The sequence below is a fragment of the Phocoena sinus genome, chromosome 11, assembly GCF_008692025.1.
Source record: "Phocoena sinus isolate mPhoSin1 chromosome 11, mPhoSin1.pri, whole genome shotgun sequence".
Taxonomy (NCBI): domain Eukaryota; kingdom Metazoa; phylum Chordata; class Mammalia; order Artiodactyla; family Phocoenidae; genus Phocoena; species Phocoena sinus.
The window spans coordinates 91,539,275-91,563,107 of NC_045773.1; the positions used below are offsets into that span (position 1 = coordinate 91,539,275).

At 49.2% G+C, this 23,833-nt stretch overlaps 1 protein-coding gene across 1 annotated transcript in view; it reads right to left on the reverse strand.

The window, feature by feature from the left end:
* Positions 1–2,839: 2,839 nt before the first annotated feature.
* GMPR (guanosine monophosphate reductase) overlaps positions 2,840–23,833 on the reverse strand; it is a 40,948-nt gene continuing 19,954 nt past the window's right edge. Inside the window, exons 5-9 of the mRNA XM_032647560.1 lie at positions 23,331–23,412; positions 19,519–19,625; positions 10,893–10,935; positions 8,598–8,757; positions 2,840–3,286 (exon numbers count right to left, since the gene is read on the reverse strand). Of these exons, the coding sequence (XP_032503451.1) occupies positions 3,106–3,286; positions 8,598–8,757; positions 10,893–10,935; positions 19,519–19,625; positions 23,331–23,412 (573 nt within the window). The 3' untranslated portion in view covers positions 2,840–3,105. The remainder of the gene's footprint in view (positions 3,287–8,597; positions 8,758–10,892; positions 10,936–19,518; positions 19,626–23,330; positions 23,413–23,833) is intronic.

Here is a 23,833-nt window from a genome sequence, read left to right on the forward strand (position 1 = left end):
TGTGTCTTTGCCTTGTGTTAGGTCCTCGGAGAAAGACGAGGCTGAGGATATGGTCGTAATTCCTCCCTCTTACTTAAGCTGCTGTCATCACTGGGTAGGTTTGTGGTGGAGAGGGTGACGTAAGGCATTGCCTTTCCTACTAATTTTGGGGGTGGGGGAGAGGGTTGGTCTTGCTTGAGATGAGATTCTGAGATAAAAGGCATGTTTCAACGTCTGATGTCTTGGCTGGTTCCGTTCACGTTTACTCCTATCTGAGCGTTGCTGTTTGTAAGAGATGAGATAACTTTTGTTTTTCAACAGTATTTGGCATCTTTGTTGGCTCACAGAGCATTATCCATCCATTTCCGTACAGTTTTGCCGTACACTGGTTAGTTGTCTGAAGGTGGACAGTTCATTCGTGTTTCCTGTAGTTCATGCCTGTTAGAAACTCAGAGGTTTGCACGGTGCCCAGTCTCAGACAGATGAGGCTCAGCAGTTGCCCCAGAAACTAGTTCCTCCAGGGCCCAAGCAGGTGAAGCCCTCTGCCCGCATCTGCACGCGTGACTATCCAATCCTTCCAGCCCTAAGGGTCTGCAGAGCTGGAAGAGAGCTCTCGGCATTAAATCCAGAGTTGTCGCTTAGCCCAGGCAGGGACGGGTAACTCCTTAACTGTTGCTGCCTTGTTGCTTCACAGATGGGGACATCTCACCAGGACTCTCCTTTAGGACTTAAGAGTTGAGGTTCCGACGCACTGTGAATGCTAGTGTGTGAGAGAGAGAACGTTGGTGTGTAAACTAGCAGTGATGAGCTGAGCCTTGTAACCCAGACGAGAAGGCTGCCCAAGTCCTCATCCTCCAGAGCATTCTTGGCAGACGCGGGCAAGTCTGGTGAAGCGGTCTGAACCACTGCCTTCCCTGCTCTTTGTTTTAATATTAGATGCTAAAGGTCCTGACAAGTCTGGGGTCCAGTAGCTGTGAGACTTACCTGAAGCAGTCATACTGATTAGAGAAAAGCCTGGCTTCACATGCTGCAACGAGGCGGACCTGGAAACCACCAGAAGCCCACAGGTGGAGCCGCCTAAGATGAATGGCATCTAGTCACTGGCACCCACCCCTGCACAGGAAGCCCTGCAGTCAGCAGGGTCCGAGGGCTGCCCCAGGGCGGGATTCCCCATGCCCATGGCTACTAGAGGCAAGAGACGCACGTGCAGAGGGTAAGGGCCCCTTAGAAGTGAAACCTCTGCTTCAAAATGATCCTGATGAGGTTTTCGGCTTCTGCAGCCAGTCACGTTTTCACTCCCCTAAAAACCAGGTGAGCGAGGGACCTGCCTTCCTGGAAACAAAGAGCAGGTAGTCTGCAAAGTCTTCCCGCAAGATGGATCAGGCAGGTGGCACATCACCGTGGAGAGGACTGCCCAAAGGGGTGCCGTCGTGTGCTCCACCCTGATGGGAGAAGGTGACCCCCAAGAGCCAAGACCAGGAGCGTGGAGAACGATGCCATTCTGGAAGTTTCCTTATTACTGCTCGTCCATTTTAATGGATTTAAGACTCCTCCACTTCTCTCCCTTATTTTGCAAATAAAGAATCTCTTACAGCTAACACACTAGAGGGCTCAAGCGTCAAACACGTCTTCCACAGGAACGGCATGGGGCTTACACCTCAGACAAGCAGACAGAAGAGGTGGGGTGCCTCCAGCAATGACCCACATCTTGCTTGATGTTCCACATCCTTTAGCCCCTCATCTCAAATGTGTAGCCGTTCGTGTTTCTACAAGTATAAGAAGTATTCTGAATGGACTGAGGAGCAAAAAGCATTACAACGGAGTTCAAGTTGCTGGATCTTTAAAGGTATTCTTCTAAGACTAAACTCCGACCTGTAAGTTCCTGGAGTGCCATGGTTTGGTTGGATTCCTCATACGGTGTCAGTCACCATGGACATCAGACAATTAATTCGCTCTTACACAGTAGGTGTGTGTGGCTCCTTTCTGCTCCAGGGCTGTCGCTTGTCTTTTCAGAGAAAATTTAACTCCCGTATTTGCTGCTTCAGCCTCGTTTAAAAGGAGATAAAGGGGCCGCATACACCTCCCAGTCCTGATATTCAAATAATGCTTCAAAAGAAGTGGCCGGTCATCATTAATTCATCCGTGTTCACCGTTTAGACAAGTGTCACGGTGGACTGCTGTGGGATCCCTGCCAAGGCCACGGGTCCTTTCTCCAAGGAAGTACCACTGTCACCAATGAACAGACCCTTATACAGTAGTGCCCGGTGGTCCTTCCTGGAAACTGTGACAAGGGAACGGTTCTGTCTCAGATTTTAAACCAATGCCTTTTAGGAAGGCACTGCTCAAGGTTTTGGTTGCTTTCCAGTGGGACTCTACCTGCCAGCTTTTCAGTGGATAACCTTTCAATAAAAGATCTCATGGAACTTCAAAATAATATTCTTTGAGAGGCCAACCCAATGAGCCAGAACGGAGGAGGAGAGGGAAGAGACGGGGGAGAACAAAGCAAATTTAAACCAGGACGGGGACAGCTTCCTAGAAGCAGCAGCAATAGAGGACCTGCTCCCAAAAGGCATGTGCAAGAAAGGTGGTGGAAACACGTCACCGCACCTTGGGGGCACCTGCCGGAATCAAATTCTTCAGGTTCACCTGTCAACTGCTTTTGTTCTTTGCCAGCAACCGAAAGCTGGAGGGAGGGGATGCCGGTTCCTCTAGCTGTGGTTCCCCCCCGAATCTTCCCCTCCCGCCCTCCCCTCCCCTCCCCAGGTACCTTGACCGCTAAAAGCCAAGCGTGGGAAGAAGGCAGAAAACCCCCCAGCTCCCCCGACCACTTGGTCCTGCAAATGCAGACTCCAGCACGCAGGCAAGTCTTCATAGCATTATATTAAAGTGAAACCATTTTCTTAAAAAAAAAAAAAAAAAAAAGGAAAGAAAAGAAAAAGGCGTGAGTGTTAGTTTTAACAAGGAGGTTACACGTTCTGGGCAGCTAAGCTCCAACCGCTGACCCAGGAAGTGCCTTGCTTCTGGGATCAGCCGGACCCTCTGCCGTCACAGGAGGAGGGGGGTGGGAAAGCAGGCCTGTGCAGACGCTTCCGGCGGCTGGAGGTCGTCTCGTCCTTGATCTCGAGGTTAGCTGAACACGGTGTTGTGCTGCTGGGTCACCCGGATGAACGTCGCCCTTCTGCTGAGCTCTTTGAGTTTGGCAGCCCCTACATAGGTGCAGGTAGACCTCAGTCCTCCGAGTATGTCCAGAATAGTGTTCTTGACATCCCCTTTGTAAGGCACTTCCACGGTCTTGCCCTCAGAGGCTCTGGAAGAAAAAGGGAGGTTTTTTCTTTTAATCTGGTTCTTTTCCCTTAAGAAGCCGGCCAAGAGGATTACCCAGCCGTAGCCCAAGGCACTTGGGCAGCTACACGCCACCCTCCAACGCCACGCCCGCATCGGCCTTGCTGCACACGCCACGCAGGTCAGGCCAGCATCTCAGAGGAAGGCACTCCTCCTACCCAAGATGCGTGACCTCGCTGCTGGCTGCCCAGAGCCCTTCAGCAACCCTGGAAGAGTCACAGACCCAGACCGTCACCCCGGAGGGCGACGTCCTCCCCAGCAGTGTGTACTACTCCGTCCCCATCGAAAACCAGCCCCGCCTTTCCAGTCTCTGTTCATGTTGTACACACACCTCCAACTGACCCAGAGCCCCAGAATACCTACGGGACAGCGGAACAGACCTCCTGACCACTGCCCACCAGCGTCTCTGCTGCGTGCTCTCCCTGATCAACAACGGAACAAGCCCACAGCGTCCCTCCCCCACCCCTGCCAGCTCTCCAGTCAGGGTCAGACAGAGCACCTTCACAGGGGACAAGCCGGGGAGGAGGAGGGAAAGGATGGAGAAAAGGGACAAGTCAAGCACCGCGAGGTGACGTGGAAACCTCCACTAGTAAGGTTAGTGGCTCCACTCACACGGCCTGTCTTCCCAGGGCCCTTGTCGGGTGCCCCTGCCCCCAGCTCGCCACCCTGCGTCTGCACAAATCACTATGCCTGTTGTCCTGGGCGTGGCGCGGGGCTCCTGAAAGGTGGAACCAGAGCAGAACTAAGGACTTTCTCAGCACCGGAGGCTGCAGGGCTTTGGTTAGCGTCTTCTGAGTTTTCAGGGGGACACTGAGAAATTCAGAAGAGCTGGCACATGGCGCCAACACTAGAACACATCTGTCCTTGCTGAGTCTTAACACTGCTGATTCCACGTCACGTCCCCTTACTGCAAGATGGAGATACAATCCAGACTTACTTTAGGAGGGACATTACAAGAAGGAACTCTCCAATCCATGCAAAACTCCAGCCTCCATCTAAGGGTCAGGCCATCTGGAAATTTTAACGATTAACTAAATACTGAAAAAGTAGCATCTCTTGATCAAAAAGTTATTACCTAGAATTTCAAAAGGGTAGTAATTCTTGAGCATGGCAATCTACACCTGCAAGACTACCCTCGGGTGAAATCTAGCAACTTAAACCATCCACCAGACCAAGGGCTGGCCTAGTTAGTGGCTGGTTTACAGCACCAAGTTCACGAAGCCGGCCACTGGCCACACACACCCAAGATGACTGGCGTCACTGCACTCTGTGACCAGAGACCGACACGCGCACGTGTACCTGAAATGATGGCCCTTTCATTTTTTAAAAGCGGTTTCCATGGCCTTCCCGAGGCTTACTGGACATCCTCCAGTTCCTCAGCATTGCTTCTTTGCTAAGTGGTGATGGCACCTTTTACAAGTCACTTATCGTTGATGCCCAAGTCTTCTCATCTGTAAAATGAAGGGCTCTGATCTGTCTCCCAAGGACAGCAAGAGAACTAAGTGGGTAATGAGTGGGAAAGAACTAGTAAAGCATAAATAACTCTGCCTTAATTAAATACAACATCAAAGACGGAGAATCATTCTCAGGAAGACATCAGGTGCTGGGAGGGAGGGAGACAGATCTAGAAAGAGAACACAGATGCAGCCTACAGGCTCAGGCTGCCTCTGGATTAAGGTACTTCAGCACTTTGCTTCCTTGGCTAAGATTTGAATCCAACTCTGGAACTGAGTCTTGATACTCCCAAATCTTCTGTTTTCTTTTTTGTTTAAACCCTGCTGAAATCACAGGAGAGGATTTTTTTTTCCCCAGCTCCTTGGCTTCTGTTCCCCCCCCCCCCCCGAGTCTGGCCTTCCCTACCTACTTTTCTTAGAACCCAAAACAGATGCAACGGCTAGAGGGCAAAAAATGTCCTCCAGGCAAAGCAACTGACTGTCATGGAATCGCAACGGCTCCACTTCCGGACCAGCACATAGGAGACAGGCATGGGCCCTTGAACGGTGACACTGGTCACTGGCAAAGCATTAAATAAGCTTCTTGGCCAGAGGTCCAGGTCGGATGTGAGACAGTAAACCCCTCCCCTTCTCTCCCACAACACACTGTACAGCCTCCTCCGGCAGTCACCACACAGGAGAGAGGCCTTCGGAGGCGGTGTGGGCGGGGCGTGTCCCTCTTGCTTGGACTGTCTGCAGTTTCCAGAATGAAGGTATAAATGTAGTCCCCTGGTGGTGTGGTATGTGTTCGCATACCACAACATCACTGATACTGAGATTCCCCCCAAAAGAGGATTGAAGTCAGCCTACCAGTACCCAAGAAACAGAGCTTCAGTGGGGGGGGGGGGAGAACCCACCCCTCCTGCCCTCCCACCCACCTGAAAATCTCAGTGGAGTTGAGATGTGTACCTCTAGGTTGGCTCAAACCTTACACAATCCATCTGAATCCCACACCTTCATTGTAAGCTTTCGGGTGTGGAATAAGTGGTAGGAAATGGAGGTTATCAGCGCATGGCAGGGGGCCTGAGTTTCCATCCTTCTAAGGACATCCTTCTAAGGATGCAGGGCCTCCTGTCCTGTGCACAGCTTGTCATCAGTGCAAACTCTGATGAGAAGCAGTGACAGACTGTGGAGCAGGGCGAGACAGTGGGTATGTTCTGTCACAACGTTCTTAAAACACACGTGCACACAATTAAAATGGAAGTGGAGCAGATAAGCAGACGTGAGCATCCCTTCTGCACAGTAACATAATTAAATGCCTAAAAATACTGCCTGTGTCAACTGCTTGAGCCCAGAGGCAGGGAAGAGTCCTGTGGGAGCCACTGCAGGTGACACACAGCACTCTTCCCAAAAGGCCTGACCTCTGTGAGGTGGTCTCGCCCACCCCTGTATCATATGCAGCGGGGGACCCATCCTTCTGCCTGCCACTTCTAGCCTGACTCATCTCAGGCTCCACACCAGCCCTATCAGGACAAGGCTGTGATACCAGGACAAGGCTGTGATACCAGGAGAAGGCCTGGAAGTCTGGAGGGTCCCCTCCAGGGCTGGTTGAACAAGAGTCATACCTACTCACACATACTCCTAGTTCCATTTCCAACTTATCCCCAAATACTTCCCCTCTGCACTGCCTTTCTGGGGCCCCAAACACTGCAAAGCCTGGTTGGATGAAAATTATAGCTAGTTTCAAAGAGGCAACATATGTTTTCTAATCAAAGATGACACAAACAAATGGAAAGATATACCATGTTCTTGGATTGGAAAAATAAATATTGTCAAAATTACTATACTACCCAAGGTAATTTACGTATTCAGTGCAATCCCTATCAAATTACTAATGGCATTTTTCACAGAACTAGGACAAAAAAAATCTTAAAATTTGTATGGAGACACAAAATAACCAAAGCAGTCTCAAGAAAGAAAAAGTTGGAGGAATCAGGCTCCCTGACTTCATAGTACGGGCACAAAAATAGAAATATAGATCAATGGAACAGGACAGAAAGCCCAGAATAAACCCACACGCCTATGGTCAATTAATCTACGACAACGGAGGCAAGACTATACAATGGAGAAAAGACAGCCTCCTCACTAAGTGGCGCTGGGAACTGGACACCTACATGTAAAAGAATGAAAGTAGAACATTCTTTAGCACCATACACAAAAATAAAATGGATTAAAGACCTAAATGTAAGACCGGATACCATAAAACTCTTAGAGGAAAACACAGGCAGAACACTCTGACATAAATCACAGCAAGATCCTTTTTGACCCACCTCCTAGAGAAATGGAAATAAAAACAAAAATAAACAAATGGGACCTAAGGAAACGGAAAAGCTTTTGCAAAGCAAAGGAAACCATAAGACGAAAAGACAACCCTCAGGATGGGAGAAAATATGCAAAATATGCGACCAACAAGGGATTAATCTTCAAAATTTACAAACAGCTCATGCGGCTCAATATTGAAAAAAACAACCCAATCAAAAAATGGGCAGAAGACCTAAACAGACATTTCTCCAAAGAAGACATACAGATGGCCAAGAGGCACATGAAAAGATTCTCGACATTGCTAATTATTAGAGAAATGCAAATCAAAACTACAATGAGATATTACCTCACACCAGTCAGAATGGCCATCATCAAGAAGTCTACAAACAATAAATGCTGGAGAGGGTGTGGAAGAAAGGGAACCCTCCTACACTGTTGGTGGGAATGTACAGCCACTATGGAGTACAGTATGGAGGTTCCTTAAGAAACTAAAAATAGAGCTACCATATGATCAAGCAATCCCACTCCTGGGCATATATCCAGAGGAAAACATGGTTCGAAAGGATACATGCACCCCCGATGTTCATTGCAGCACTGTTTACAATAGCCAAGACATGGAAGCAACCTAAATGTCCATATACTCCATAAAGAAGATGTGGAGTATATATATATATATATATATATATATATATACACACAATGGAATATTACTCAGCCATTAAAAAGAATGAAATAATGCCATTTGCAGCAACATGGATGGACCTAGAGATTATCATACTAAGTGAAGTAAGACAGAGAAAGACAAATCATATATCATGCAAATCTAAAACAAAGAGAATGAACTTATGGTTACCAGGAAGGAAGGGTTGGGGGTAGGGATAGGTGGGGAGTTTGGGATTGACATGTACACACTGCTATATTTAAAACACATAACCAACAAAGACCTACTGTATAGCACAGGGAACGATACTCAATATTTTGTAATCATCTATAAGGAGAAAGAATCTGAAAAAAAATAGATGAATATGTATATATAACTGAATCACTTTGCTGTACACTTGAAACTAACACAACATTGTAAATCAACTGTACTTCAGTTAAAAAAAAAAACATTTAAGCCATACAGTTATTTCTTTTTTTTTTTTTTTTCCGGTACGCGGGCCTCTCACTGTTGTGGCCTCTCCCGTTGTGGAGCACAGGCTCCGGCCATGGCTCACGGGCCCAGCCGCTCCGCGGCATGTGGGATCTTCCCGGACCGGGGCACGAACCTGTGTCCCCTGCATCGGCAGGCGGACTCTCAACCACTGCGCCACCAAGGAAGCCCCATACAGTTATTTCTTAATTGAACATCTTAATTAAGAAATACGTATGTGTTCTAGCTCCTTCCTGTGGTACTATAATATACAGACTCATAGTCTTTGAGACCCACTTCCACCCCATTTCTGTAAGGAGCCGGGGAACGCAACCTCACTGGTGACGGTGCTGCCCCCCCCCCCCCCCCGCTCCACCCACCCTCCATACCTGTACTCCGCAACCCCTCCCGCGTGTTTCTTCATCGCTGTCTCTGAGCTCATCCCATAGAACAGCTTGAGCTTCTGTCCATTCCTCTCGATCACCTCTCCAGCACACTCAGTATGGCCCGAAAACATCCCTCCCAGCATGACAAAATCTGCTCCGGCTCCTGCACTCCGAAGTGGGGACGAAAAGAAGCAGCAGAGAAAAGAGCTCAGAGAAAATGGGCTCTGGAAAGATGCAAGTGCTACCAACTCACCCGCCCTCCTCCTGGCTGTGGTCAGAGAAAAGCTCAACCTCCCCACTTGGAAAAAAGGTAAGGGCAGATGGGCACTGGATGCTCCAAGCAACAAGTTAGCCTCCTGAAGCTTGGGTGGTTAATAACAGTGGACAACCCTTAATGGTTATTGGTGACTTCCTATCTATGACCACCTTCCACAGGTCTAACTCTCTGAAAATCAAAGAAGCATTAATAATTGGGCAGCACCTCAGCATGTTGTCCAACCTCATACGTAACACAATAACTCCTCTACCATGTCCCCATCAGGCATCTGGTCTACCTGAAGCTCTCAGCACGCTCACACAGTGTAGCTATGAAGGGACCTCAGAACAGACAGAACCTCCTGCACTAGAGCTTGGGCGTGAAGGAGAGAAACCTGTAAGTATATACGTCATACACATACACACACACGTGTGTATACATCCCGTAAAACTCCACCCGCACCTCTGCTGTGATAAACATTTGACTTCCAGAGTAAACAATACCCCATATTAATCACCAAATGACGTGAAACTTCCAGGATAGGTACACAGGAGACTGGGGTGTTGAAACTGCCTTCGTAGGTTATGTTGGATCAGGACCACGGATAGCTGGAACGGGGTGGGGCTAACTCACTGCTGTGTCCTCAGCGTTTATTATAGCACATGGGAGATGGGCACTAACTAGTTGTTAGGAAAGTGAAAGGCCTACGTGGAAGAAACAGGAACAGTCACTATTCCCCACCCTCAGCGAGTCCTATTGAGGGTTTATATTCAGAAGGGGAGGACATCAGCGTACAGATGCTGTGAAGTCATCACGATGAAGGACAAGGAGAAGCAAACACAGGATCCTCTGAAACGTGACCTTGACTGCCTCCATCTGGTCACTTAAATATTTACAAGAGGACTTTGGGGCGTGCATCAGGCGTTCCAGTCCCTTCCGTCCAGCATTACGGAAGGCAGGGGCTACAGGGCTGGCCCCTGGGCCTGGAAATCAGGGAACCAAGGCCCAGGACCTCTCTACTTGGCAGCAAGCTTTGCAGACTCTTCCCTGCAGGGTCCCTAACATGACTGCTGGCTCCTTGACCGCCCCCCTGCCGTGATTATAAGGGGGCAGAGGACAACTGGTGTCTGGCCAGGCCTCCCGAAAACCACAACCCCAGGGGCAGATGTAAACAGCAGGAACACAGAGCACAGATCCCCTCAAACAATGCTTTGTAGTGGCTTCCAGTTATTTTCCTTTCTGAACACTCTCGTGTCCCTTCCTAACCAGCATTTTGCCCCGACCTGGTCCCTCTCCCTCCACAGGCGTGGCTGCATTTCCTGGGGGAGCGCGGGGAGGGAAAGCTGCCGGAGTGGGAGTCCAGACACCACTTGGGCAGGGTGCACCGTGTGCCCTATCACAAGGGAGCCCGAGACAGAACACCCATCAGTATTAAGTACACGTAGCACAAAAATCAACAGTAGAGATGCCCCTGCCAGCACACATGGCCTCACCTCGGGGTTCCCCAGCTGTGCGGCAGCTCAGAGCACAGCACGCAGAGATGCTGGACCTCCAGTGCCTCCCCAAGAAAACACCTGGCTGGGGCACCGTGGCCCAGCCCTGCGGGGTCACAGCCAGACGCTGCCGCCCCTGGTGCGACACAGACTCCTCGGCCTGTGGTGAGGAACTGCGGCTAGGGCTCCCGTCCCTCCCTCAGGAGTCCCCCATGTTAGGCTCCGAAGACCCCCTCGCTGAAGTTTCGGTATCTCAGACCCGATACAGTCCTCTTCCTCGGGTACCCTGAGCCTTCCCAGTGGTGATTTCTGGGCTATGACTTCACCCACTCCTGGCCCACAGGGCAACACCCCTCCATCTATCCCTGGGCACTCGGCCTGCTCTGCCACCAACCGGAACCAAACTGATGCCAGGATCTGGGCCAATCAGGGGCTGAAATCGGTGGAGAGGAAACTCAGGATTGGCCCTGAACTTCCTAACGTGTCTGCCACCTCCTTCCGGCACCCCTGCAAGGGAGCTCCCTCCCCTCCCCCTCTGCGGCCTCTTACCAAAGGCTTTGGCGACATCTCCTGGACACGTGCAGCCTCCATCCTTCAAAAAGGAAAGAGCAAAGAAAGGCTGTCAGTGGGAGCCTGGCCGGCCATCCCCCTCCCCTGGGGGCACTCGATGGCATCTGCTGGTCCAGCCCCTTCCTCCCACCCCTGCCTGCAGCCAAGCACACAACCCTCAGGGCCAAGGCCCGACACTCCCCTCACCACCGCACCTTCTGGTCCCCAGGCCCCGTCAGTCCTGTCTCAGGTCTGCACGCTCACTGCCTGTCCCCCTCCCCACCCCGAGCCCGGGCACCGGCACCCCTCCTGGGATGCAGAAGCAGGAACTGCTGAGCGAGCGGGCAGGGCGCAGGGGCTGGACCTCATCCTCTGCCAGCCCCTGCTCAACACGCCTGGCCACTGGCCAGCCACGTAACCATCATTCAGTGGTCATCTTTCCCCCACTGCCCGGTGTGAAGTGAGGTTTATTTAGCACAGAAGCAGAAGTACTTTATGAGCCAGAGAGGACACTGAATTCGCTCCTTTATACTTCCAGCTACTCCACGTGTCTCTTAGTCACCTTCCTGTAAGGTATCCAGTTACCTCCAAGTCAAACATGCATTCCTGACACCCACTGGACCCACACAGGGCCCTACGCTGGTTCAGTGCCTGGTGGGGTTGCCTGACACCTTGGGCTGCCCGGCAGTTTGGCTGTGGGGCTTATGTTTCAACACCAGGGATCCAGTACAAAGGTACTAGGACACAGACTCATTGTGTTTTCTTACAAGCACAAGAGGCACAAAATAACCAGGCTGCTTACCTCCTATCGGCAATGTGGCCCGTGTGAGGTCCGAGGAGGAAAAGGCCAGAGAGGTGGCCTGGGGTAGCAGCCTGCCCAGCAGGGAGAGGCAAGAAACAGAGGCACCGGAAGCTGGGGCAGTGCTTGGGGCTGGCGTGACGTGACAGAGCCCAGAATGGGTCTCGGAGGGAAGTGCCTGTCCCCAGGAGGGGGGACACACTTTGGGAAGGACACAGGAGACCCAGGCCACCCGGGCTACCTTGTGTGATGATGGCAGGAAGGTGCGTGCGGCCCTTGAGTTGGAGGGCGTCTCCGTGGAACTGGGACAAACCACTTTACAAATAGCATCTCCAGCTGAGGACGTGGGTCTCTGTGACTCAATCCTTCTTTTCCGATATGCTTTTAGCCCTGTCCCTCCGGGAGCTAGACCTCAAAATACTACTTCCTTGCTTCTTTGCAATTCTGATCAAAAAGCAGGTGTGAAGGCTCAATCTCTGGCTTTTATGAATATTTACTGATGGCAATTATCTCCTCCTTGATCAAGTACATTATTCACCTGTGGCTTCCCTGACCCTGGAGGGCCACGGGTTCATGAGCAATTGTTTCAGAGGCAGAGTCTCTCCATAGAAGGTACCTGGCCAAGGCCCTTCATGTGAAGGCAGTTAAGGCTCTGTGGATCCTGTTGGTGCTTCAAATCTCCACTATATTTACTTTCTCTTTCAAAGGTGCAACCCCTCCACTTCACTTGACCTGCCATTATTTTTAAAGTGCTTTATCTTTTTATCTAAACCAGTTCTTCACACTAGGGTTTCAAGCTTATAACCTCAAAAGATTAAATAAACTCATGCTCCCAATAAAAAGGTCCCTAACACGATCTGACTTTAAAAAACGTGTACTCGGGGCTTCCCTGGTGGCGCAGTGGTTGGGAGTCCGCCTGCCGATGCAGGGGACGCGGGTTCATGCCCCGGTCCAGGAAGATCCCTCATGCCGCGGAGCCTGCGTGTCTAGAGCCTGTGCTCCGCAACAGGAGAGGCCACAACAGTGAGAGGCCCTCGTACCGCAAAAAAAAAAGTTACTCACGTCACACACATGCACAAAAGTGTGTCCTTAAGTCTTTTGCTCACTCACTAGCGAGTGATTAGCCCGTGACTAGTAGGGTGGCTCGTGCTGGCTTCTGAAAATGCCACACTCACGTAGTCAGCGATGAGGCCTGACTCAAAGTCTATGCTCTTGGGGCCCCAAGAAAATGAGGTCTTCTCCTCCCAGGATGGGCCAAAATGTCCACAGTTAATAGGACTTTGTGATGTGCCACAGAGAGGAAGCCATACATAGGGCCTTGTCTGTTCACTGTGCTGTGGTGGGATTTATGAAACAGATAATGCAGAGCAAACGCGCGGGACTGCAATTTAACCCAATGCAACCCAACGTCACATAACGCTTTACGGCCAAGGAGTCCTCTCCCTACTACCATTTATAGGTAATTTCCAAAAGTGGTTAAAGCATCCTTTCATGTTCTCAGGAGGCAGAGCAGTATGGGGAAACCTCTGCAATCAGACATGCTTACTTTCATACACGAACATGCGTAGCTGCACGGAGTTTTTAAAAAACAACATGCAAAAATTCCAAGGGTTACTTGTTTTCCAAGAGTGTTAACATATTTTAGTAGAAAAGGCATCACAGGACATGAGTGGCAATTTGATCTGTGAACTCTCAGCATGACCTCTTCTTAAAAATACTTGCCCAGCCCTAAAAGAAGGGGCAGTGAAAAGTCCGCATGCAGTGTGCAGAGGGAATTGGAATCAAGCACCGGCTACGAACAAGGGATTGTTACAAACTTCATTTTTCTATTCAAACACCACAAGAACCTGAAGCTGATCTTTTATAGGTGGGGAAAGACAAAGAGGGAGACTCAGAAAGGTTGAGTGACTTGCCCAAAGTCACACAGCTATAATAATGGAAGAACGAGACTAGAACGCTACTTAAGAGTAAACTCTGAAAATGTCTAGCAGCATACATATAAAAACATTAGCAGTGGTTATCTTAAGATGGCATTTCTATAGAAGCAAAAATAAAGAAACGGGACCTAATCAAACTTGTAAGCTTTTGCACAGCAAAGGAAACCATAAACAAAACAAAAAGACAACCTACGGACTGGGAAAGGATATTTGCAAATGATGCAGCCAACAAGGGCTTAATTTTCAAAATATACAAACAGCTCATACAACTCCATAACAAAAAAACAAACACCCCAATCAAAATAATGGGCAAAAGACCTAAATAAACATTTCTCCAAAGACACACAGATGGCCAACAGGCACATGAAAAGATGCTCATCATTGCTAATTATTAGAGGAATCCAAATCAAAACTACAGTGAGGGGCTTCCCTGGTGGCGCAGTGGTTGGGAGTCCGCCTGCCGATGCAGGGGACGCGGGTTCGTGCCCCCGTTTGGGAGGATCCCACATGCCGCGGAGCGGCTGGGTCCGTGAGCCATGGCCGCTGAGCCTGCGCGTCCGGAGCCTATGCTCCGCAATGGGAGAGGCCACAGCAGTGAGAGGCCCGCGTACCACAAAAACAAACAAACAAAAAAAACTACAGTGAGGTATCACCTCACACAGGTCAGAATGGCCACCATCAAAAAGTCTACAAATAACGAAGCATTGCTGGAGAGGGTTTGGAGGAAAGGGAACCCTCCTACACTGCTGGTGGGAATGTAAACTGGTGCAGCCACTATAGAAAACACTACGGCAGTTCCTTTAAAAACTAAAAATAGAGTTACCATATGGTCCAGAAATTCCACTCCTGGGCGTACATGCAGACAAAACTCTAATTTGAAAAGATACATTCACCCCTATGTTCACAGCAGCACTATTCACAATAGCCAAGACATGGAAACAACCTAAATGTCCATCGACACATGAATGGATAAAAAAGATATGGTATACATACACAATGGAATACTCCTCAGCCATAAAAAAGAATGAAATAATGCCATTCTCAGCAACATGGATGGACCTAGAGATTATCATACTAAGTGAAGTAAGTCAGAAAGAGAAAGACAAATACCATATGATATCACTTATATGTGGAATCTAAAATATGCCACAAATGAACTTATCTATGAAGCAGACTCACAGATACAGAGAACAGACTTATGGTTGCCAAGAAGGAGGGGGATGAAGAGTTTGGGATTAATTAGCAGATGCGAACTATTATGTATAAGTGGATAAACAAGGTCCTACTGTACAGCACATGAAACTACATTCAACATCCTGTGATAAACCGTAATAGAAAAGAATATGAAAAAGAATATATATATGTATAACTGAATCACACTGCTGTACAGCAGAAATTAACCCAGCATTGTAAATCAACTACACTTTAGTAAAATAATTTTTTTGAAAAAGATGGCATTTCCAGTAATCTTTATTTCCTTTATATTTCTAACTTTTTCTAGGCTAAACCTTTTTGGTTGGGGAATTCTTCAAGCCTCAAAATAAATTATTTGAATGACTTTGTTTAGGCCTTTCCAAATAATGGTCTAACCGTTTCCTAAACAACTACATTAAATCAACAAAATAAGAAATTTGCCCATCAATCTTTCCTTCTTTGCAGAGGGTCAGTGAGTGGATGAGAGCCCTACTGACTGGGTGTAGACAAGGAGGGGGTCAGGGGTAACTTCGAATCAGCTTGACCTCTATCATTCCCTCCTCAAACTAGAGAAGCACGCTCTCTAGGTCTTTATCAAATGCACTGGTTAAAATTTTGGCCTTGCGTAAAGAGACAACAGTGATCCCAGCCAACCTCATCACAGGACCTTTTTTTAGGTCCTGTGAAGCACTACAAAGTCCAAGCCATTCTGGGTATCAGTGGACAATGAACTCATCTGGTTGTTCCAATCCCTGCCCTTCCTAAGGGTTCACCAGGTTCTGACTCTGATCCCTTCACTTGAAGACATTCTTGGGGACCCTGCGGGGAAAAGGTGAGCTATAAACACAGGTTAAGCTGAAGTCCCCCAAAGCAGTGTGATGGGAAAGGAGCAGACCCGGGATGCTGGGCCAACCCTGCATTCTTGGTGACTTCAGCTAGCCCTTCACCCTCGGAGTCTCCACACTTTCTAAATGAGGGTGGTCAAGGGAAGGAGTGGAACACGGGAGATGAACAGACCTCGGTTTGAGAGCTGGCTCTGCCCCCCACCAGCAGTGTGATGCTGAACAAGTTACTTTAGGTCTCAAAGCTTCAGTCTCCTCACTGGATGTGACAGTTAATTTTAGGCATCAACTGGGCCATGGAGTGACATTTGGTCAAAAAATTGTCCTGGATGTTTCTGTGAGGGTGTTTTGGGGATGACAGTAACACATGAATCAGCAGACTGAGTAAAGCAGATTGCCCTCCCTAATGTGGGTGGGCCTCACCTAATCACTTGAAGGCTTGAATAGCACAAAAAGGCTGAGATTTCCCCAAGTGAGGGAATGCTTCCTGACTGACTGCCTTAGAACTGGGACCCTGGACACTGACTCCAACAGAAACACTGGCTCTCTCTGGTTCTCAGGCCTTCAGACTCAGACTGGAATCACACCATCAGCTCTCCTAGGTCTCCAGCTTGCCAACCCCCCTGCAGATCTTGAGACTTCTCAGCCCCATCATGGCATGAACCAATTCCTTATAATAAATCTATATCTACACACACGCACACACACACCCTATTGGTTCTGTTTGTCTAGAGAACCCAAATACACCTGTCCAATGAAGAGAACAGCTACCTAATACCTAGATTGTTCCAAGGATTAGAGATTATAGGTGTACTGTGCCCAAAAGACAGTAGCTGCTCAGTACATGTCAGCCATTACTTCCTCTAATGCTGTTTCCACCTTTAAAATGCTCTCCTTTGTGTCATGTCCCTAGCAGATGACAAGACAAAATGAACTGGTCACACCTTAATCTTCACCTACCCAGGAGGTGTCCTGGATTTCTCAGTCCTCTGCCTCTCAGAAGCCCACGTGGACCACAGTTCACGTCCAGCCTCTTGGGTGTAACCGACCCCCTGCTGTGGCTTCCTTCTGAACTTCAGTAGCACAGACATGCTAATTCAGCAACGAAAGTGTAAAATGAGACAGCTGGAAGGAAACTGGACAAAGTGGCAGGATCCTAACAGTTGATGGGTTTCCAGTGGGTGTAGGACTCTTGGCAAGTGGGAGAAACCTGCTTGTGAAACTCCATTAGACAAAGGGACAGTGAGAAAAACAGCTGCTTTGAACCCCAAGACACTCAGCTGCTGGTCAGAAGGAATGAACTGACGTCAAGGGTGCAGAACCTATATAAGTCTGTGAACTTCACGGGGTCTGCATTACAGATTGAACTTCTAACCCCATCTAGGAAAGCTCTGGCCATCAATGGAAAAATAAGAACCTTGGAGCATCGGTATCACCAGCCTGGGCTGTCACTATTCCTGAGAAATTGACAGAAGCTGTTCCCTAGGCGCCAGCAGACAGAGCTCTGGCTCTGGTACACGGACCCGACCTGTGTGTACCGACCCTCGACTCTAGAAGCCAGTGGTTCTCAAATTTGGGAGCACATCTGAAGTACCTAGAGGGCTTGTTAAAAGATTCCTGGGCCTCACCTTCAGAGTTTGATTCAGTAGGTCTGAGACGAGGCCCAAGAACTTCTAACAAGTCCTCAGTTGATAATGATACTCCAGGTCTGGGCACACACTTAGAGAACCGCTGACAAAAGCTATAAAATATGGTGGGTAAGGAGATCCCAAGTTGATTTTCAGAGTCACTTGTGGTGCAAGCAGAGCCTCCACCCCTACTCCCCAAATGGTCCTACAAACTAAGCAACTGGGAAATTTCTAGAAAGACACAAGTATGGGATCTCAGAATAAGTTCATAGTAAAACTTCATTAATTTGACCTCCACTGATTCAGAAATGGTGGCCACTCAAGGAAGATATATACGGTCTAAATTGTTATTAAGACACTTGATGGTGAATGAAGACTTATAACTAATTACATATGGTGCTCTGGAGGGCAAACTATGAAGAGTCTAATTCAACAGGATGGGGTCCAGGAATGTCTACGGTGAAAAGTCTCCCTGGTGAATGTCATGCAGCCGGCCCAAGACGAGGCTACGGTGAGCATTTGAGAACCATATTGGAGGACAGTGCTGTTTGGTGACTCCAGTGAGTTCAGTCACTACACTCCGTAAAGGTAGGATGATGGCTCTATGTCAGCCTTTTACACGAGTTGTTCAATAAATAGGTTTTAATTTGTTCACTGGAGCAAAAGCTAAAAGGAAAAGATATTATTTGGAAGGTCTCAGAACTCTGTCAGCAGCCAATAAATCTTTGGTCATTTATTCCGGCTTCTAGCACACAGTAGATGCTCAATAAATACGTGCTGACTGAATGGATGGATGGATGGATGGAAAGTCTGGATAAAGAACTGGAAGGAGCACAGGAAGTGTGCGCTGGACCACGAGTCAAAGAACTAGATCTTCGTTTTGGTTGTAACAAGTCACGTGTGGGGAAGCAATGGCTGCAGGGCTCCAATGCCATAGTAAAACTCAAATGAGATGATGTGCACATAGGGATTTTTAAAGAGTATTATTATACCCTCAAAGCAGGTCCGGAAATCAAATCTCACCAGCTGAAATGCTGAGCCAAAATCAACAAGAGATCATTCCACCAGGATATGAAATTTACTACATCTGGAGTTTTTACAAAATAATCTGTCAGTTACTTAATGTGGGAGCTCGGCTTAGCAACTGGACAAGTGTAAAGGTCTGAAGATTTAATTTACTATATTCAGTGCGAGTTCATTGTTACAGCACCACTAAAAATACACCACCACTTCAGAATTTATATATATATATTAAATATACATAATTTAATTATATATAATATACATGTATGTATGTATCACCCACATAAGTGGAAGCCATAGCTCTGTCCAAGTCCATCCAGTTATATCTGACATGTTCTGTCCTATTCTGAGCATCTCATCTAGAAGGGGAGAGACGTGGTAACTATGTGAATGACGGTCATGTCGATAAAGGTGGAGTAGAATAACAGATAAATTGAGGATTAACTTGACATTCATTCAATCCTTGACATTTAGTGGCTGAGTACTGAGGTGCTGTACTTCCAGAAGCTTCATGATCACTGACTCTGCTTCTGCTCATCTCCTTCCCATACATTTCTCCACCCACAAAAATCTAACTTCTGCCCCCAACATCCTACTCAATCTGCCCTCACTACGGTAACCGGTGACAGCATCTGACACCACTGCAGATGTGATTAGCGAAAATGAGGTCACCCTGGAGTAGAATGGGCCTCTAATCCAAAATGACGGATGTTCTTATAAAAAGGAGAAATTTGGACACAAGGGCAAACATGCACACAGGGAGGACACCACGTAAAAACTGGAGCTCTGGTGCCATAAGCCAAGGAACTATCAGAAGCTTGGGAGGCCTGGAACAGAGCCTTCCCTGGAGGCTTCATGGCCTGCTGACGCCTTAATCTTGGACTTCTAGCCTCCAGGATTGTGAGACAATATATTTCTCTTGTTTGAGCCACCCAGTCTGGGGCACTTTGTAACGGCAGCCCTAGCAAGCTAACACGTGGCCCTCTCACTTTCTCAAAGCTCCCCACGTATCCCCCCGTCATGCTACCCACCACCTCGAGCTGAATCCATAGGGAGTAGGGTCGACTGTCACCAAATGCCGTGACCATGTGCCTGGCTCACTCCCGAGCCCACAGGATGCCAACAAGGTGAAGGGCAGCCAGGGAGCAGGGGCCTTCCTCAGATGCTCCCAGACCCTTCCACCAGCCCCACTTGGACACTTACTGAGATGATGTGCCCCTTCAGGCCGTGGGCCGAGTCTGCGCACTCGATCACAGCACTCAGCTGCGGGTACCCCACTCCCGTCTTGGTGCGGGTGGTACACACGGAACCTGGATGGAGAAAGAGGGAGACCCCAAAGAGAGATGGTTATGAACGAGCAGAACAGGATACAAAACGAGCCTCCATCGCCGTCACACAGCCCTGCCCCAATTTCCTGGGGGTGAACTTTCCACAGTGGCGGGAGGGGAGCCATGGGGCTGCCCCACAGCTCAATGGAGATGGCCACCATCTGGCCTCGGATCCCTTCAGGGCTTCATCACCGTCATCTGCTATTATCCAGGACACTCCACCCTACACCTTGTCACTCTCTTCTACGACATCAGCTCCCACTTACTGACCCTCCATCCTTAAACTCCATACTTTCCCACCTTCCTTCACTTTCCATGCAACCACAAGGGACCTTCAGATGCCTCCCATGACCTTGAGCCTCCCTGACCTTCAACCTTTGTCAAATTACTAACTTCTCTAAGCCTCGGTACCTCGCTTGGAAAATGAAAATAAAAGCACTGACCTCATAGGGCTGTGAGGGAGATTAAATGACAAGAGGGATGAAAATTGCCCAGCCTTGCAATAAGCCCCTGAGAAAAGGGAGCCGGCGCTCAGGGCATTCCTGCAGCCTCCCTCTGACTCGGCTCTGTCCTCTCCACGGCCCAGCCTCCTGGCCCCCACCCTCTCGTGGCCCATCTCCCACCCAGTCCGGCCAGGACTCTGAGGTCAGCTTCCATTGCAGAACTCACAGCAGCCACCTCGATGCTTTCATCCCCTAGACCTCTGCCCTCCCCAGTCAACTCCAGTCCTGGTTGACTGCCTGCAGGGTATTAGTCCAGGGAGGTCCACTCCGAGTCACGCCAAGAGCACGGGCCTCTCCGGCACACAGGGCCCCTTGCTCAAGTCTCCCCCTCCCTCCCAGCAGGCGAGCACCCGCCCCAAGACCACCTGGATCAAGCTCCGGACTGTCTGCCCTGCTCTGCCTGCTCTCTCCTCCTGCCCCTACTCAGCAGGCTCCAGCCTCGCTGCCCTTTCAGCTCCTCCCACCTCGGGGATCCTCTGTACAGGGTGTTCTCTCTGTGGAGCGTTCCCCTCTGCACCAACCCCCTGGTCCAGCCAACCCTTTCTCATCTTTCAGGCTTCATCTTAAATGTCACTGCCGCAGGGAAGTTGTTCATCACAGCCCTCCTTTCAAAAACAGCATTTAAATCATGATTTGCGTAAGAACCGAGGATCTGTTTTCTCTGCTGGAGGGTAAGCTCCCTGGATACTCAGTGTGGTCAATCCAGCGCTGAGAACAGAGCCCTGAACATAATAAGGGCCCTATAAATAGTCACAGAAAGAATGCGTGAACTCGAGAATGAATGAGTCACCCACGTCCCTGTCTCTACGGCTTCACCACTCACTCACTCAGTCCCTCCTGCAGGTCTGGTGGTGTCGCCTCTGGGGTGCCCTGGGGCCAGTGTAAAAGCTGGGCGTGAACTCCTCCCTCCCACCGGACCCTCGGGCGAGGCTCCCTGCCACCACCAGTGGCTTCTCAGCTTCCCACAGACCTCTCCCGGGGGGGAGGGGGGTGTCTTTAGGGACAGGACTGGAGAACCACGGCTACACCCTGAGGCCTGGCTCCAGCAGGGGAACCAGGACTGGGGAGCCACCTTCTCCAGCATCGGGCTGCAGGGCAGAACCGCCTCTTTCTGTCCATCCTCACCACACGGGCCACTCACTACCCTGGGGCCAATGACCTTCTCTCCTGACCAAGGCACCCCTGTCCCAGGCACACACTGTGCGAGGCACAACTGGAGTTGTATAACCTCTGGTTCTGGTTCAGAATTCGCTTTTCTCCTTTCCCACTCATCTGCCAGACCCTCAGCGGAGGGCAGGGGCTCGGCTGCAGCGGCCTGGAGCTCTGTACAGGCGAGGGCCAAGGCGTGGGAGTGGTCCTGATTAAGCCCCAGGTTGAAAGGAGAAACTAGGTACCAGCCCAGAGCAGGGGGTGGGGCGAGGGGTGCATTTTTAATGCTTTTTCCCAAGTGCCAGGAGTTGTTCCATAATGAACCTTTTTTAATCCTGTCATCTAGACAGTACCCAGTGTTTTTATGCTGAAGAATTCGTGAAACGTAAACATCCTCTCCAATAAATTTACAGAAGTGGCTCCAATACATCAGGCTCGAAGAAAGCCTCTTACACCCTTCAGTCACGCCTGTTCTAAACAGACAGCCTGGGAGGCACACAGCGACAGTGGAAGGACGATAAATCTTCGGGGGAAAGAGACTGTATAGATAGAGGGCGTTTGGGAAGGAAACGAGGGCGGCTAAGTGCTCAAGATTACATCAGGAACGGCTCTGAGGGCCGAGAAGACCACTTACACACCTCACATCCTGTACAGCACCCACCCAGCACGATGGCAGCTAGGAGACACTCAAATAGGTGACCGGTGCGTGCTCTGCGTTGGGGGAAAAGAGCCTTCCCGGCCTGTTATCAGCCTATTCGACCCTATTACAAGCCTAATCTATTACAGCCCATTCTAGGCGGGCAGAGCGCCCTGTAAGCAGGAACTGGGCTTTATCCTCTCTGACTTTTCAATAATGACAGACACCCAGTAAAGACCAAAGTGAAAGCTCGGGGCCTTTCACAAGCGTACAGGGCTCCCCCTCCCCAAGAGTCTCTTCATGTCCACCCTAGTTCCTCAAGGCTGACAACGGTGCCAGGTCACAACACAACGATGTCTTCTGCATCCTGGCAGTGCTTTCCCAAAGACTCTTCTCATATTGGTTTATTATTTGCTTCCTTTTTAGGTAGTGTCTTCTGGGTAGATGATACCTATAAAAAATCTTTGCTATTTTTTATTCCCAAATGAAAATGTGTATCTCAGGACTTCCCTGGCAGTCCAGTGGTTAGGGCTCCACACTTCCCCTCCAGGGGGCATGGCTTCAGTCCCTGGTCAGGGAACTAAGATCCTGCATCCCGTACAGCACGGCCAAAAATGAATACATAAAATATGGGTTCCTTTAAAAAAAAAAAAAATGTGTATCTTGTTCTTTCCTTCTCTTCAGTTTTAGTGTTTGGTTAATAATGGATGTGCGAGGAGGAATTTTAAAATGGGACAATGAAGACATTAAAGATATGGAAGCTCATGCTCCTGTCTGGCCAAAGGGGAAGGCCAGCGTCAAGTGGCCCCAAGAGAAAATGGAACCACCCATTATAGGATAGAAAGGTTTCTCCTCTTTCCTCAGTTCAAAATGCTGATGGCAATCCTGGGAGAGAAGGCCCAGGAGGATGCTGCAAAACCTGAGATGGATATGCACCAGGGGAGGAGCCAGAGATGATAACCGCCTAAGCCACAGGTCAAGTTCGAATGTGACCTCACAGCTGCATGCCTATTTGCAATGTTTGGGGTCCCTCGAACATTCACGTAGACTTGCCCCCATGGATTCTCCACCCTTCACCTTCCTCTTCAAGGTGAATGGGATCATTCATGAGACCTCATTATTTTCCTCCACGTTAATGTTCTGAAACCAAGAGCTCATTCAAACCACATTCAAGTTCATTCAGAACTTCCCCAGAGGTATCAGAAAGCAGCTCAATGATATTTCTATTCGGGAGCCTCTCTCAATGATAACTTCCAAAAGAAATGTGCTTTAAACTTGTGGATGGATCATTCATGGGGTACCTTCTGGGCATCTCCGGTCCCTCCAAGCCCCAGATCCCAATTCTCGCCGCCCCCGCCCCCTGCCCACAGTCCCTGCTGTGCTCCCAGCAAATCTTACCTGGTCCAACGCCCACTTTGATTATATCTGCTCCTGAAAGAATAAGCTCTTCTACCATCTCTCCCGTCACCACGTTCCCTGCCTGGGACAGAAAGAATACAGCTCGAGATCATGAACAACTACTGGTGGAACAAAGGTAAGTGATGGAGGAACCCCACATAAGGAGAAGCATGTTCTGAAGCCACCAGACAGCCGGGGGACAAAAGAGAAAATGGGAGAAAACAATGGACCAATCCCTGAATAGACTTTCAGTCTGAAATTGGTGGGCTAGAGTTTTCTCCAGGTTTCCTTTCTTCTCTTAACAAGAACACAGAATTGGACACCCGGGGCTACCTCTGGGTGAGCTGATAGCATGATGAACTACAGAATTACATGACTTTAGAACTCCAAGAGACCTTAGACTATCTAGGTCAGGGCTTGTTGAACCTATCAGTGATGGACAAAACAAAATCTTACAGAGAACCTAAATACATAAAATAAGCAATGAAACACTCTCTCTGCTG